Source organism: Mus caroli, chromosome 2, assembly GCF_900094665.2.
Source record: "Mus caroli chromosome 2, CAROLI_EIJ_v1.1, whole genome shotgun sequence".
Taxonomy (NCBI): Eukaryota; Metazoa; Chordata; class Mammalia; order Rodentia; family Muridae; genus Mus; species Mus caroli.
Genome location: NC_034571.1, coordinates 73,974,669 through 73,991,630, shown reverse-complemented (window position 1 = coordinate 73,991,630; position 16,962 = coordinate 73,974,669). Strand labels below are relative to the sequence as shown.

The following is a 16,962-nucleotide window of genomic DNA, read 5'->3' as shown; positions in this document are numbered from 1 at the left end:
TTCATTGACAATAATTCTGGAGTGTCTGCTGGTCTAGGACTTGTATGGGCCAAAAACAACAAGGGTAAAAGAAACAGATGAGTCCTATCCCGACTAGCACAGGCACTGACAAATGAGGGAAAGAAACTGTTGTGTTTCTTAGCGGCTAGTGCCATTTCAGAGAGTTTAGAAATAGGTAAGTGCAAAGAGAAGAATAGAAATCAACACTGTGGGATCTAAAACTGGCAACCAGTTACTAAGCCGATCTGTGTTCAACAGCAGTGCTTCTGGGTTAGTCAGAGGGAAGGGCAGCCTCGTGAGTGGACTTGTTCTTTGCTCTCTGAGCATTCCCTTTATCTGTTTTCATATGTGGATGGTCTAAGATTTCTGTGGAGGAAAAATGTTCTTTTATTTTAGCAATGATTTTTACTGTTAAACTACTTTTTAAACATTTCCTTGTTTAAAATATGCCAGATATTTGCCACAAGGGGAAAATGAGAGATACTTGCTGACTAAGGGTAAGTGAATACAAGGAAGGGCATCTGTGAGTGGGGAAGTATGAAATGTGAAGTGCAATTGTTTTCATGCTGCCATTAATGATATCTGAGACAGTCCTATACAGAGAACAATACATTTTAGTTTAAAGAAAGTTCAGGGAACCTCTGCATATGCAACCCTCTACTCTATTTTCAGAACTTTAAGACGTCCACCCTAGAACCCTAGAAGCCTTTTGCATTGTGTAGAGTTTAGCATAACATTGGAAATGAAAACTTATTAAATTTTCTGAAAAATTTTGAGTGAGGAAGGTTACAAGTGCACTTTACTAAATCGTGACTAAAAGATGCTGTGTCCTAGAAAATGAACCTGCTTTCTTACAAGCCTGCTCTTATTTTCAAACCAAAGGACCAAATATTGCTCATGACTTAAAATGAATAATATTCAGTAAATATCTAACTTAATAATGTAGCCACTTCAGAATAAGTGATGCCAATCTCATATTATTTTAGAATCTAATCCAACTGAAGTGTGCAATAGTTTTTTATCAATACACCTTATTTCTGATTGCAAATGAAGAAGTTGAAAACATTGAATGTTTCATCTATTCCCAATAACTTACTAAGTTATATAAGAATGATAATTATTGAGTTATACAAACATCTGCTTTGAAGTATCTGCAAAAACCATTTTTCCAAATTACATTTGTGTAAAAATTAAACTAAAGGAGGTTTTAATTACTAGAGTGAACTCACACAGGCTGTGCACATGTATTCCTTTTTGTTCTGTCTCAGATTTCTGGAATAGTTACTCATTGGCATGTTCTGTTTCATTTTCAGAGCATCAATACAGCAGTAGAAATTTTACTTTGGTCCATCAAATAAACCTAAGACTATACATCTCTGGCCTGACAAAGGTGCTCAGTGGATAAAAGTGCTTCTTGTATGAGTCTCATGATCCAAGTTGGATCTCAGGAATATGCAGTAGAATGAGAGGCCTGCTTTGCTCTGGCCTCCATGTATGTACCATGGCACGGAGAAGCATGCATGAACATGCGTCTTGCACTTGTGTACATGAATACACTAATTTCAAAAAGAACCTGTAGTCTCATAACTCTAAATTAAGGGCAAATTCAGTCTGAATTATAATTCATGTATGACTTCCAGTTTGGGGACTATCAGACATACCAAGCCAGAGTTGATGTACACGAATACTCTTCCTTCCTCCCTGATGGTGCTCTGCATGGGAGCTCCAACAAGGAGATCTGAGAAGCCATCTGCATTGAGGTCCACAGCACAGACAGAAGCTCCAAAGTATGAGCCAAGCTGTTCCAAAGCAAAGAATATGCGCAATGAGAATACACGGCACTATTCATAGAAGCCCCCAGCAACACCCAAAGCAGAAATGTATTTACCTTTTTACCTTTCATTTCATATACGATGTTCAGTTCGCTTTCATTAATGCTAAATATATATGCCTACAGTTGGGGGAAAGAATCCAAAGACATTTACTTTCTTATCAAATTTTCTCTTAAAAAATAATCCAACTTATTTGTTTAATCAAAATATCAATCTCTATAACACGTAAATGGACAAACATAAAATATCAAGTTTTAATAAAATTGTTACCACTACAAATTTTAAGAGTGATATGTAATATTAATATTTACATTGATACGCCTGACTTGAAACCCTATCATCTCAAAAACTAACTTTTGGATCCCGTAGGGGAAAAAAAAACAGAAAAAGGTTTACTAAAGAAAAACTTTTTGAGTTTCCAATATTCATGTGGAAAAGTAGAAAAACCTAGAGCTAGAATTATTCTATTCTATTCTATTCTATTCTATTCTATTCTATTCTATTCTATTCTTTCTACTCTATTCTATTCTATTTTTTTCTAGTCTTATCATGCAGCATGGCCTGTCTCAACTCCCTCTTATTAAATAATAACCAGTAAATTTATTTTCTGGGCATCTATAAATAATTATATTTTATCTATTTATTATCACACTATATTATCTATAATTTGTTATTTATATTTTATCAATTTACTCATAACAGAGCCTCATTTAAGTTATGTAGTTCCCTTTAGAATTTTCCAGCTAAATTTCTTTGAGAGCTATAAATAAATCTTGAACAGATTCAACTGAAGCAATATGCTGCTCATCATTTGAATCTTATATTTTGCAGTGTCCCTTTAGCACTTTACTCTCTCATATAATCTATTCAAGATGTTGTGAAGAAATAGAGAGAGAGAAAAAAAAAGGCAAGTCTTACTTTTCCTATCTGTTCATGTTGAGGGGCTCCTCCTACGACTTCGGTAGTATGTGGACTTCGAAAATGTCCAGCTCCAACTGAGTAGCCTGCATAAGAGGAGAGAAGCACATGAGGCACATCATTCCCCGCAGATATATGCTTTTCTAACTCTTTGCATTGAGGTAACCAAAACTACTTAAAGTGACTACCTTACAGAGAACCTCAAAAACATTTATATTACCTTAAAATGGTCATTTAAGCAATTTAAAGATATATATATATATATATTATATATATATATATATATATATAATAAAAACAATGATACGGGTTTGAATTTCCAAGCTCTCAATATTGAAAATATGACCTTGACACTTGATCTGTTATTGTCTGTGTGATATGATTAGCAAATGGTCTTCCAGGATTACAGATGTAACATCTGAGAGTACACAAGACGCTGAAGCTCTCAAACGACAATCTTTACAGGTTTCAATCAATCTTTCTATTGCAGAGACTTTACATAAATATATAACTTTGTGTAATAAGAGACAGAAAATGGGTTACATTTCCTGCAATACTTCAAGCCATAGTTCAATCACATAAGGTAATGTCTGAGGAATTCTGTTGGAATGATAGTAATATACTACTTGTTTTTTCACTGCCCTTTCTGAACACAAAATGCTCACAATTAAAGCATGTATGGGTCAAACAAGCACGTGCTTTGTTCAAAAATAAAAAAATCTACAGAACATACGTACTTTACTGTAAAGAGAAACGATGTCACAAAATATGTATGTTGTAGAGATATAGGAGACAAATATGATATTCTTGACTTGTGAAATAACAATGCGAACGAAGGAGAAAAGGATAATAAAAATGGTTAAACTCTGAGAAAGAGTCCAAGATAATCTTAAAAACAAAACGTCTATAAGGAAGAAGTCAAAATCATAAGTTTTAGAATATACTTCGCAATGCTCTCCTTCAGCTAGGATGTCATTTTAAGATGCATTGCTTTTAATTTGCTAGTCTAAGAATTAATGCATATATATTCAAAGCCATGTGTTTAAATGAATGCATCAATACAGACTTAGCATAAAAACTTCCTAGGGAGCCAGGAGTGGTGACACACACCTTTAATTCTAGCATTCATGTGTCAGAGGTCAATTAGGGCTATGTCATGAGACCTAGCCTTAGAAAACAGAGAAGAACAATGAAAGGAAGGAAAAGAAGGAAGAAAGGAAGGAAAGAGAAACAAAGGAAGAAAAAAGGAACTGGGGGAGGGGGCTTCCTAAGACGAAGTAAGTTGCATTCACCACTTCCTATGTAGGGATGAAGCAATGACAACGGTAGTTACCTGTGTCAGTATAAGATACACAGTTAACGAAATGCAGCTGGCTTTATGCTTAATTAAGACAGTTTCTGATATACCTAATTGTTACTGGCCAGTAAGGTGCACATATCATTTCTAAGGTACAGATAATTCAAGTTGGTCAAATTTTTACAGTACCTAAGTAGCTTCCAAATTTTACTTGATTCTGTCTGTCTATAAATGCTTTGTATTGGTTTGTAGTTATATTGTAGACAAAGACGGAGCCAGTCCAGTACGATGATCCCGGGGCCCCCATCACAATTAAATCCTGCAAGAGAAAACTCATCATTTGAAAGTTAAATCTTACCACACCAAACCTCTTGCAAATATACAGCATTCTAGGCAAATAGTCAGGAAATGCATTTTGTATTGAAGCTTAAAAGGGGGAACATTTTATTAATTTAAAACCATATGTTAAATAGCCAGAAAAGCTAAGAATAGAATTTTAGAGAAGAAATTCTGGAACTTTTTGCACATTTACCAGTGGGTTTCAAATATCAAAGGCAGGGCCATTAGACACTAGAATAAGCTTTGGGGACAAAGGCAATGTGGGTCAATGAAAGATAATCATTTGTGTGTAAGTCATTAGGTTCCATTACCAGGATAATCATGTGTTACCAGAGAGTAAAGGAGACTTCATTTATTTCAATTTGCAAAAATCACTGAATAGTGTCCCTAACAATCTCAGCTCAGATAATAATAAGGCTAGTGAAATTTAGGGCATACTTTAACCTAACTAGGAAGGAAGGAAGGAAGGAAGGAAGGAAGGAAGGAAGGAAGGAAGGAAGGAAGGAAGGAAGGAAGGAAGGAAGGAAAGGAGTAATTAACTAGTAATTAAAACAATATATTTGGATAGATATTTTCATCTTTGAAGTTAGAAAAATAAATAACTAGCTACTTTAGACTTCCACTAAATTCCTGATCCTATGTAGTATTAGCCTTTTACAATTTTACAATTTATAAAACTACAATTATAATTTTCTAAAATTATATGTAAAACAGTTAGTGGTGTGAACATGGTAATAATAGTCCACAGCTTAAGATCACTTAAATGTTACTCAGTAAGTCTAGAGAAACCCCAGAATTAAGCTTCTCTACATATACAGTTACTGAACATAGTATTAAGCTGTTACCTGTGTGTAAAAACTAGATATTCCAGCTTGACATGATGCAAAATTTTCTCCAAATTTTCTCATATAATCTAAAACAGAAATTTAATATTGGTTTAGACAAGTTGGAACTATATATTTTGAGACAGAGTTTGGCTGTCGAGCCCAGGCTGGCCTTTAACTCAAAATCCTTCTGATTCAGTCTTCTAATGGTTCAGGCTTAATTTTTATCATAATGACCATTCACCATAGTTTTATTTTTCTCAGAGGTTTTCACAAACATGAGTCTTCAGATCTGTGTCTTATGTTCTACTTTTGAAAATAATAGTAATTTTCATGATTTAAGATCATTCAGGTCTCCTGTATTAACCTTCAAATTATCATCAGGAATCACAATTGTGTGATTATGTCTGTTTCCACTTTATGGGAAGTATTGGCAACACATAACTAAAAGTTAAAATGAATCAGTGGGTGAAAGGCCAAGAGCTAGAATTTTAGTTTTTAGGTTCACAGCTCCCTGAGTTACTACATATCTTGGAGGTGCACAATGGTAATTCTGTGGGGCACACAAGTAGAATGGCTATTCATTCACCCAACATCGCACTCCCTTTCCATGGTGACTTTTTGTCTACATGTGGTCAAAACAATGGGAATCTACCTTCCTGGCAAAATCCCACACTAAGCTGTCCTGTTGCATATAAACCCATGCTGTGCATTCCCTTGCTAGATTCATTTCTCTGACAAAACTGAAACTCAGTGTCCTGTGATTGATCCTCCTCATCCTGCTCCACATCCCACACCCCCAACCACTTGGCCACTCTTATTCCCTGTGTTTAGTATTTTCAGATTTTACATATAAATGTAATTACTTGTTGTTTTCTGTGCTTGGTTTACAGTGTTCTCCATACTCATGCATGGTATCCCAAATGGCAGCGCTTACTAAAGCTAGATGACAGTCCATTGTATGTAAGCGCACATACACGCACCACCCATGAGTCCTTGGCTCTCACACTCCCGAATGGACCATAGAATTGTGTGGAGTTTCTATTTTCTTTATCTTGAGAACCTTCTGTAGAGTCTCTCATGATGCTCTGTAGAGTCACTCATGCCACCTTGGCTAATATTTATCTCTCATCTTTTTGGTAAATAGCCATTTCAAAAGATAAGAAGTGGTCTTTCCAGGTTTGATTTACATTCTGTGATGGTTAGTAACACCAACCACCCTTCATAAAACCATCAGCCATATCTCTGCTCTCACTGAAGAGAAAAGATCTTGGTTTAACTGACTTGCAATCAGGTTACTGGTTTTGTGGTATCTCTTTGATGAGATTCCATATATATTTGGGTAATGATCACCACATCTGAGAATGTTTGCACATGCCTGACTCCAGCTTCTCTCGCTGCTCACCTGATGCCTTCCTGAGCTATGCAGAAACTCTGCTGCTTGCCCTACCACCACTTGTCCCTTCCCTTTTGTAGCTTGATCTTTTGTTGTGACCTCCAGGAAATCATTACTCTCTCTGTTGCTCTCCAGAGGTTCCAGGCCTGGGGGCTTCACAGTCAAGGTTTTATTGCATTTTAAGTTTACTTGTGTGTATGGTATAAGATAATCAAAGCAACCCTGAGGTTCCACCTTACACCAGTAAGAATGGCTAAGATCAAAAACTCAGGTGACAGCAGATGCTGAAGAGGATGTGGAGAATGAGGAACACTCCTCCATTGCTGGTAGGATTGCAAGCTAGTACAACCACTCTGGAAATCAGTCTGACAGTTCCTCAGAAAATTGGACATAGTACTACCCGAGGATCCAACTATATATACCACTACTGGTTATATACCCAAAAGATGTTCCAACATATAACAACGGCACATGTTCCACTATGATCATAGCAGCCTTATTTATAATAGCCAGAAGCTGGGAAGAACCCAGATGTCCCTCAACAGAGGAATGGATACAGAAAATGTGGTACATTTATACAACGGAGTACTAGTCAGCTATTAAAAACAATGACTTCCTAAAATTCTTAGGCAAATGGATGGAACTAGAAAATATCATCCTGAGTGTGGTAACCCAGTCACAAAAGAACACACATGGCATGCACTCACTGATAAGTGAATATCAGCCCCAAAGCTCAGAATACCCAAGATACAATTCACAGACCATATAAAGCTCAAGAATAAAGAAGACCAAAATGTGAATGCTTCTTCAGTCCTTCTTAGAAGGGGGAACAAAATCCTCACAGGAGGCAGAGGGTGGGAAGGACTTGGGAGGAAGAGAGGAGGGGGAGGGGAAATGGGAAGCTAGGATCAGGTATGAGAGAAGACTGATATAATATACAGAAGGTCAGGAATTTGAACAGAGGTGTGTAGCAATGGGGGACAGGGAACAGGGGATAGCCACCAGCAACTCCCAGATGCCAGGAAAGCAAGAGGTTCCCAGGACCCAACAGGGATGAGATTAGCTGAAATGCCCAACAAAGGGGAGCGAGAACCTGTGAAGACCATATCCAGAGGTTAGGCAAAGCTCCCCACTCATCTCCAAACTCTTACCTCAGAATTGCTCCTGTCTAAAGGAAATACAGAGACAAAGTGTGGAGCAGAGACTGAAGGAAAAGCCATCCAGAGACTGCCCCACCTGGAGACCCATCCCATATACAGACACCAAACACAGAAACTACTGTGAATGCCAAGAAGTGCTTGCAGACAGGAGTTTGTTATAGCTGTCTCCTGAGAGGCTCTGCCAGATCCTGACAAATATAGAGGCGGATGCTTGCAGCTGACTATTGGACTTAGCATGGGTATCCCAATGGAGGAGTTTGAGAAAGGACTGAAGGAGCTGAAAAGGTTTGCAACCCCATAGGAAGAGCAACAATATCAACCAACCAGATCCCCCAGAGCTCCCAGGGACTAAACCACCAACCAAAGAGTGCACATGGAGGGACCCATGGCTCTAGCAACATATGTAGCAGAGGATGGCATTGTCTGGCATGGATAGAAGTCCTTGGTCCTGTGAAGGCTTGGTTCCCCATTGTAGGGGAATGCCAGAGCACTGAGGTGGGAGTGAGAAGGTGGGAGAGGGCACCCTCATAGAAGCAGGGGAGGAGGGATGAGAGAGGGGGTTTCTGGAGGGGAAACTGGGAAAGGGGATAACATTTGAAATGAGAATACATAAAATATCCAATAAAAAAAAAGAATCCATTGCACTCTTTTTGCAGGTGGCTGTTCAATTGTCTCATGCTAATTTGTTGAGATTATCCCTTCCTTCCTGCTTTGCCTAACAGAAAGAATCAAGACCCATGTGGACAAAGATGTGTAAGGTCTCTTACTGCAAAGCTTTGGGAGTTTACTAAGTGACACAGCCCTGCTTTTTCTCCTGATGCTCTTTCCTTCATAAACTTCTATGAAAAAAAACTGAGGCCCACTTATTCCTTTTGACAAATTACTCCATGGATGTCTCTGCACTCCCTGCCATGACTTCTCACCCCTTTCAAATGTGTGCTATGTTAATAGGGCTATGCTCATATTAACTTCTAAAAGCATATAGATAGGTATGTTTTAGAAAAATAATCCTGCAGGGAAATGTTTAAATACATAAAATAAAACTATAAGGCAAAAGGGAATAATAAATATACAGAACTCCAGACTGAGTTTTATTGCAATTGAAAATTTAATGTGCATAGTTTATCTTCTTGCATTCAAAGGTAAAATATAAACAATTATTACATGGACTTCTCCAGGACATCAGAATCCAGATATGAAAGATCCTAAAATGATCAGAATCAGTGCATAAATTTAAGTATGAGTTCAAAGTTCTAACAGGTAATTAAGGTTATCTTTGGAGGATAAGGGAGATAATAATAGTATGTTTTATCATTAGAAAGAATTGGCATTCATTATATTTTTGGTGTTCTAAAGACAGTTTTAGAGTTACTGATTGTTATAAATATTATCTTGACAGCTACTGACATTTGTCCCAAAATCTAAATATATATCTTAATTCTGTACATAAAATACAGGTTTCCATTGAGACAGAGTTACCCAAATTTAGACCAGTGGTTTTCAACCTTCCTAATGCTGTAACCTTTTCTTAAAGTTCCTCATGTTCTGACGATCCACCCCCCCCAATCGTAAAATTAGTTTTGTTGAGGGTTCACAAGTGAAACTTTGCTAATGTTATACATTGTAATGTAAATATCTGTGCTTTCTGATGGTCTTAGGTGACCCCAGGCAAAGTGTTATCTGAGCCCCAAAGGAGGTGTGATACACAGGTTGAGAACCAAATGTTGCTATAAACACTAATTCCTTACATCTTCAAGGAACACATATGGGGAACAGGAAGTGCGAAGGCTTTGCTCTGACCAGTGCCTTGAATCCTTTTGAAGACCCCTACAAGTTTCTAGGAAAACAGGAAGTAAGGTCATTTTCTTTCTAATAAGAATTTTGTAGGTAATTTCATGACTTTGAGGATCCTATGGTTTCCCTGACATTAGACGTGCTTAGACTGATTTGAAAATATAAATTTAGTACAAAGTTGGATAGTTGCCAACTAGCTTCCACAATTATTCAAATGAAAATGAAGAATTGCTTTTCAAAACCATGGAATGTTTGTATAAGGTATCGCTACTACACAAAGTAAACAAAGGAAGGATGGTATTAGTTAACAATGGCCGTATGAAGGATATTCTTCATCTTTGAGCAGGCAAAACTGCAAATGCAAACGACTGGACGCCTTCCTTTGCTTCTCTCCCTCTAGTTCGGTCAAGTCTCACTTACCTCTGTAACACGGGGCCATCCTTTTACTCAGTTCTGTCCGCAAATCAGAAGGCATGACGTAGCAAATGCCAGTGGGGAGTTTGTTATCGCTCTTCATGTAAAAAATATTTTTCCACCTGTGCCCACAAGTCTGGATAATACAAAAAGTCAAACAAAAATATGAAAGTCACACCTCGAAGGTCTGATTCCAGGACTGGTCTCGGTTGGTGGACCCACTTCAGTACCTACCACCATAGATCCATTTTCTCCCGGCTGTCTGGAAAGGGTGACCCCCAGCCACTGGTTATCCCTCTCCTCCAGGCATGTCTTCCCGCAGGGCTCTCCACTGGGGCTACCTGCAGTATTTGGGAAAACCTCATCAGTTTTGTTGAAAACAATGTTTTTCTAAAGGCATAGAGTAGTTAAAGCTAGACCCTGATTCCCAGGGTTTCTCTTGCCCCATCTTTGTCTCATCTTGTATTCAGTTCAACTTAGGAGTAAAAGTGAGTTGCTCTCTGCAAACACAGTTGTTCTCCACACAAGCTGACTCTTCTTTGCTGAAATGACCTCAGAGCAATGTTGTAGAGGCCATGAAGAAGTGGCCTAAGTGGTATAGGAGGTAGCTAATTATCAATGAGCAAGGTCCATTTGATACAAAAAAGAGGCTGATGATTGGAAAAGAATTTGTGTTTTGCCTTTCTTACCCATTAATTAACATCAGTCAAGCACCTCTGAAAATGACTGAGCTAGTAGACAGTAGAGTATATAATTAGTGTACCAATAATGCATAGCCTTTGAAACAAAATGCCCTGTGGTTTAGGCTTAGTGAAATGACTGGTGTTTTCTTTTTTTTTTTTTTTTTTCGTTTTTTCGAGACAGGGTTTCTCTGTGTAGCCCTGACTGTCCTGGCACTCACTTTGTAGACCAGGCTGGCCTCGAACTCAGAAATCCTCCTGCCTCTGCCTCCCGAGTGCTGGGATTAAAGGCATGCGCCACCACGCCCGGCTTTGGTGTTTTCAACAATGATAAAAGTTCTATGAAAACAATATGGTGTCGGGGGAAAAAAAAGTCAATAGGCACACTTTGGCAAATACATAAATTGCAGAAACAGCCCAGCATAACGGAACTACTCAGGTGCAACCCAGCCCTGCTGAAATGTAGAGCAGTCATCTTTATGGCAATGATGTTTTATTTGCCAGCACACACCTTCAGCTTTTGAGTGGGAGCCCCAGTGAGATTCTGTGTTTGAGCGATTTCACATCATTAACTAGAGGAAGACTGAGATAAGACGGGGATCATAGTTTTTTTGTTTTTTTTTGGTTTTTTTTTGCTAGCATTACATTCTGTCCTCCTTAGTTAACACTTGAATATTCTATGCTTAGTTCTGACAGTGAAAAGAAAGCATCAGCATTGATTAGATGAGGTAAGTGTACCAGAAGCTGGAATTCTTTACTGTGAACACTGGTCACAAGTTTTTATAGTGTTATAACAGAATGTCCCACACGCATCTTTGTATCATTAACTACCTGCTTTCCTCTCTTATCTGAACCCTAGGTAGAGTTTCCTAGGAACACTCACAATGCCTACATACATAAAGATAATATTTTTAAAAGGGAATCATTTGTATTGACTTTCCTGAGTCATAAAGATTCTGTGTAAGAAGCGTAGGGAGATATTTATGAATATATGTATGGATTTCAAAACATCATTCACAGAAATACCGAATGCTTTACCACAACCGAGCTTACGGGAGCTTCCTAAACTCTTTCCTGGAGTCCTTTTCAGTGGATCCAGCCATCCCTGTCTATTCCAAGGATTGCTTCAGATCAGGTCAGAAGCATGGTTAGCATAGAACATTGATAATGCTTTGTTGGCTTGGTTTCCTGGAAACCAATGATGTCTTCTACTACTAATGGATAGCCTGGGAGATTGACTGAGAAATGAAGGCAAACAGACCCAGAGAAAGAACACTGCTAAGCAACAGGAAGAACAGCTCACTGTGGTCCAAACCCTGATAGAGAGTAGTCTTGATGTACACAGAGCTTCCTGTGTGGGAATGATGAGAGAAGGAAAGGCTGGAGAGAGAAGAGGAAAGGAAGGAAATCCAGGAAAACAGAACCTGTTTTATAATGTTCCATTATACACTCCACTTTGTGAGCTCTCAGCTACCATCTTCCAGCTCCAATAAACTCCACTCTAATTGCTGAGAAGCATTCAACCAACAGGGTTAGCCTAACGCAGGGAGCTACTAGGGCTACATGATTCCAAACCAATACAGGAGAAGTAAGAAGGGAGGCCAAAGGATTTAATTTTCATTGGGATGCAGTTTTCAGTTGGAATTGTCTTTAAAACCACCGATATTTTTAAATTAATGTCAAAAACGCACCACCAAAGGTAGCCAGGCTATGTGCAGTTGAAGTTCTGTTACTATAACAATAAATGCCATATAATCAAAAATACAAAACTATTTTTAAAATTATAGTCAACACCAGCCAATCCACCTGCAGTTGTCATTGTTAAAGACAAGAGTGCGTGGGCCTCTGAACGCCACCTTCCCTGTTTGCATGGGGATGAAAAATGGGTGTTTTCCTCAAGATTAGGTTTGATATTTGCAAACAAATGTTCTCTTCTCTAGTTAGTCACCAGAAGTTAAAAAACAACAAACACAATGCTTTGGAACCATGCAAATGATAGCGTGCAAATTTGCTAGCTGAAAATGGCCCAGAAGTTCATATGTGCAAGAATAGCATCCTGCATGCAATTATGTGTTTCTTAGCTGAGCTGTTCCCTACATTTTAAAATGAACATTAGAGATACCTTTGCCAAGTTAAGCTGTTATCTGTTTTATCCAAGCTGCTTCCTGCACAGTAGAGTTAGCCCTGCAGAAGACAGTTACTGCTGTTACTGACTAGCCTTCCTGTTCTCTGTGCCCCTTTCTTATCATTTCAGCACATATCTCTCCATTTCTGGGGTTTTTCTGAGTCCTTCAGAAGGACTTCTTAACAACCTGACTTGTTTAGAATGACTTCTCTGAGAGCCTGTAAGGCTCTAGGCTTTTATTTCCTGTGTTGCCCAAGTCCCTACTCTTAGTTCTCTGGTTAAAGCAATGATTCTTAGAAACAGAACAACGAGCCCTCCAGAAGCCACAAGAAGAGGTGTTTACTTTGACATGAAACGTGCTCAAACTTTCTCAGGATTCAAGTGGTGAGGCTAAGTTGCTCTTGAATGGGGCAAGTGGAGGCTGGGGTTAAGTCAGACTAGACACAGTCTTTCACATGTGTTATTATGTGGTATCAACAACAGATACTGTCTAATTTATAGGCCTCTGATTTGTGGTAATTTAAATATATATATTTACATAGTATGTGTATATATTAAACGATATAATGTATATCACTTATCTACTTTACAGAAAAGACTCAACCTTAGAAGTCAAGGGCTCTTACTGGTATAGGCTGTGATCGCTGGGAAGAAATGATGATAATTAGTATCCAGTAGGAAGGAGGACTTTGTTTTGACTGGGACTAGCTGCATACATTTGTTTGCAGCCTTTCTGCTCTATGGTTCAGCACTGACCTTATTCATCTTCATTGTGCCCAAACCCAAATCTTATTAGCCATCATCCCATCCCAACCCAAAACCCAGAAATATGTGCTAAAAATTGAACTTTATAAATGGAAAACAATAACCGGTCTTCTATTTGTGTTACATGTCTTGATTCAAAATGGGTCAAAAGTATGACTATGAAGCCATAAAGAAAATTCATAAAATAATAAAATGGTGAGGAATTATTTTAACAGGCAAACACTTATATATACACACATCCTCCCCTCAGACACACTCACACCCACACATATACACATTGTGATTATTTCTTCTTTTTGCTTCTTGACATTGCTTCCCACTGAGACAATCCTCAACTTCAACCACAATACAGAGAGGCTTCCAGTATGTGTCATTAGGCAAAATTCGTTCCAGTAATAGTCTGCAAGTCACCACTCCAGCTCTGGAACTTCCTGGATTTCTGGAACACTTTCCCTTCTCTTTGGGAATGCCCGAAAAATCTCAGCAGAAGAGTCAAGATGGCCTCATCTTATGCTTTTCTTAGACCGCTGAGACTTCCTTCCCTCAACCTCTGTGCTTCTGAATCTACTGCTCCTTGTGAAGGAGTTGAATGGTCTTGAGATCACCTAGGAGAGTTTTAAACAAATACCAACTACCTCCTGCGCCCCCTTCCCCACCATGAGTACTCAAACCCAAGGCTGATTGATGGGTTGGGGGGAGACCAGGCCATCAGCACTTAAAAATATCTTCCAGATGACTGCATCTGGGGGTGAAGCTGGGTATAAGAACAACTGTTTCAACTATGTAGATGGGCAGAGGCCCTGTCCTGTCTAATTACTGGGCAACTTAGATTGCTTTCAAAATAGTAAGAAAAGTTCTGTCCTGTTGGGTTTCAGCTAGGTAATGAGAGTAGGCAATTAAATACTAAACATATTTTCTTCATGAAGAAATTTGATATTCATTTTGACAGAGGTGACATTTGCAAAGACTGTCACAAGAAAGCTAATTTTCCTGAATGTCCTTGACAAGACCATAAAAAAAGAAATCCATATTTTATTTTACCCAATGTCATGCTGCAATGATTTGTCATCCCATTTTCAAGTCAGAGTATCCATTACCCAGCTAAACTTTTAGCAAATCAAATCTCAGTTCCATGATTGAAAAAGTATTTTACACAGTTGAAAACAAAAAAAGGTCAGCAGAAATTAGCATCTGATGTTTTTCCACTCTTTTGCACTAGAATGGCTAATTTGTGGCACAGTTGACTGCATCTCCCCAGTACAAATTAAGGAAAAAAAAAATATTAAAAACCATCCTTCTTAGTCTAAGAATTAAGTCCAATCTTATATTTTTCAAATTGAAGAAGAAAATAGGATGTGTGTGTGTGTGTGTGTGTGTTAGTTTTAAATCTCAAACTAATGATTTCTACCAGCACATGTAAGTGAAACTTAAAAATTTTTAATGGTCAAAAATAAGTTGCTAACTGGGTACTCTTCTTAAACACACCTCTTCCCCATTTGTTTTGCTGTTCACTGCACGCTCTAGCTGGACAACGGAGTGCTAGATAGTCAATCTTCTACATCCCCTCAAGGAGGAGAGACTGGCTGTCTTTTGACAGTAGCACTCTGGCAGCGTAGAACACTGCTGCTCAGATAGCAGGAAGGTACTTGATGCACAGTTGTGAAGAGGGATTTTGAAGTACACTATGCCACCATAAAAATTCCTCATTAGATATGACAAAAGACCGCAATGTTTTCACCAGACTGAGATGGGAGAAAGCGTCACTCTCTTTCTGTGCCCCCTGGTTTTCTTTCTCAATCCGATTTCCCTGAGTTTTAAGATGTAGTAACAAATAGAGTGGAGGAGATAGCACTTGAAATTGCAGATTTTTCCATGTGTGTCTGGGAGGAGCATGACTTAAAATGGTTAAGTCAGTTAGGATCTGTGTTGTTCCCATAGAGAACAAGACAAAGTGTGATGCATTTGGGCAAGAACAGGATATAGGACATATGCGAACATTAGATGATGGTATTGCTAATATTATCTTAAGGATTTGGTTAAACACTAAGATGCATGTAGGTCATAGCAGAATCCTCTTGTATACGTAGCCATCACTTTATGGGAAGCCTCAATGTGAACACTGTTTTATTGTCACTGTAAAGCCAGAAGAATGCATTATTAATCCTTTTATTCATAGGAAAATTGATTCATGTGAATGTGAAAAATTGTGTGTACAGGTGTGTGCACGTTGGTTAATGCTTATGTGTATTTAGAGGTCAACACAGGAGGTGTTTCAGTTGCTCTCTGCTGTATTTTTTGAGGTAGAATCCCTCACAAAACCCAGAGTTCATCTATTTAGCTGGACTGGCTGGCCAGTGATATCCAGGGATCCTGTCGCCACCTCCCCAGTGCTGAGATCAGAGGCTTGTTACCATGTCTGGCTTTCACAGGATGCTGGGGGTTGGTCTCAGAGCCTCATGCTTGCACAGAAAACACTTTGTCATCTGAGGCATCTCACCAGCCTCCAAAACGGAGTCACTAAGTCTTAAACTAAGTCAAGAACCTGCCCAAATCTATGAAGCCAATAAATCAAAAGATTACAATTGTTAAAAATTGATATTTAAGTTCCTTCCCACAATTCTAAAACATCTACCATAGAACTCTACGAATATTCAGCTATGTGAATTAACTGAATTCAATTTTACATCCTAAGTCTATTTTTCCATCTGAGAGTGTGTAAAATATAACAAATCTGTCCAGATTGTAAAATCAGTTCTTTTTAAAAGTTAGGGTCTCACTGTAACTCAAGCTAGCCTGAAATTCATCACACAACTCATGAAAAGTCAACTTTGTATTGTTCATGAAGATTCTCCATTTCTTAACCCCTGTCCTGCCCTGCCCCTTTCCTCCATTTCAGTCACCTTCTTCAGTATTGGGGCATTTCCACTGAAGAAATAAGGACCCAACAGAAAGGTCAGTCTTCTTTCTAGACCTTTGAGGACTTGAGTGATGTGCTTTGCACTGGGGAAGGCTGGGACTTTGTGGTGAAATGGTATGTGTGGTTTGTTCATCTGCGTCACTCTTCTGTGGATTCCCTAGCAGGCATTTGGTAGGGGCACTCAGGCTGACTTTCTGGACTGTAAAAGAAGTTCATCTGCTCCTTCAAGCACTCCTGGCATGCTTTTAGGTTTCAGAAAAATAACAAAAGCCTTTCCTTTAAATGTTACTTTTGTCTTTTAAATTTGAAGTTCTATTCTATTGCAAGATAAACATACATTTAAAACTTGCCCATTCTACTTTTTTTTGTTTTTTGTTTTTTGTTTTTTGTTTTTTTTTTTTTGTTTGTTTGTTTGTTTTTTGAGACAGGGTTTCTCCATGTAGCCCTGGCTGTACTGGAACTCACTTTGTAGACCAGGCTGGCCTTGAACTCAGAAATCTG

General features: G+C 38.5%; 1 protein-coding gene across 1 annotated transcript in view; it reads right to left on the bottom strand.

The window, feature by feature from the left end:
- Positions 1-16,962, bottom strand: part of Itga4 (integrin subunit alpha 4) — a 72,837-nt gene that overhangs the window by 45,283 nt on the left and 10,592 nt on the right. The window contains exons 3-9 of the mRNA XM_021155222.2: positions 10,209-10,315; positions 9,981-10,110; positions 5,232-5,299; positions 4,237-4,366; positions 2,751-2,836; positions 1,889-1,951; positions 1,662-1,799 (exon numbers count right to left, since the gene is read on the bottom strand). Of these exons, the coding sequence (XP_021010881.1) occupies positions 1,662-1,799; positions 1,889-1,951; positions 2,751-2,836; positions 4,237-4,366; positions 5,232-5,299; positions 9,981-10,110; positions 10,209-10,315 (722 nt within the window). The remainder of the gene's footprint in view (positions 1-1,661; positions 1,800-1,888; positions 1,952-2,750; positions 2,837-4,236; positions 4,367-5,231; positions 5,300-9,980; positions 10,111-10,208; positions 10,316-16,962) is intronic.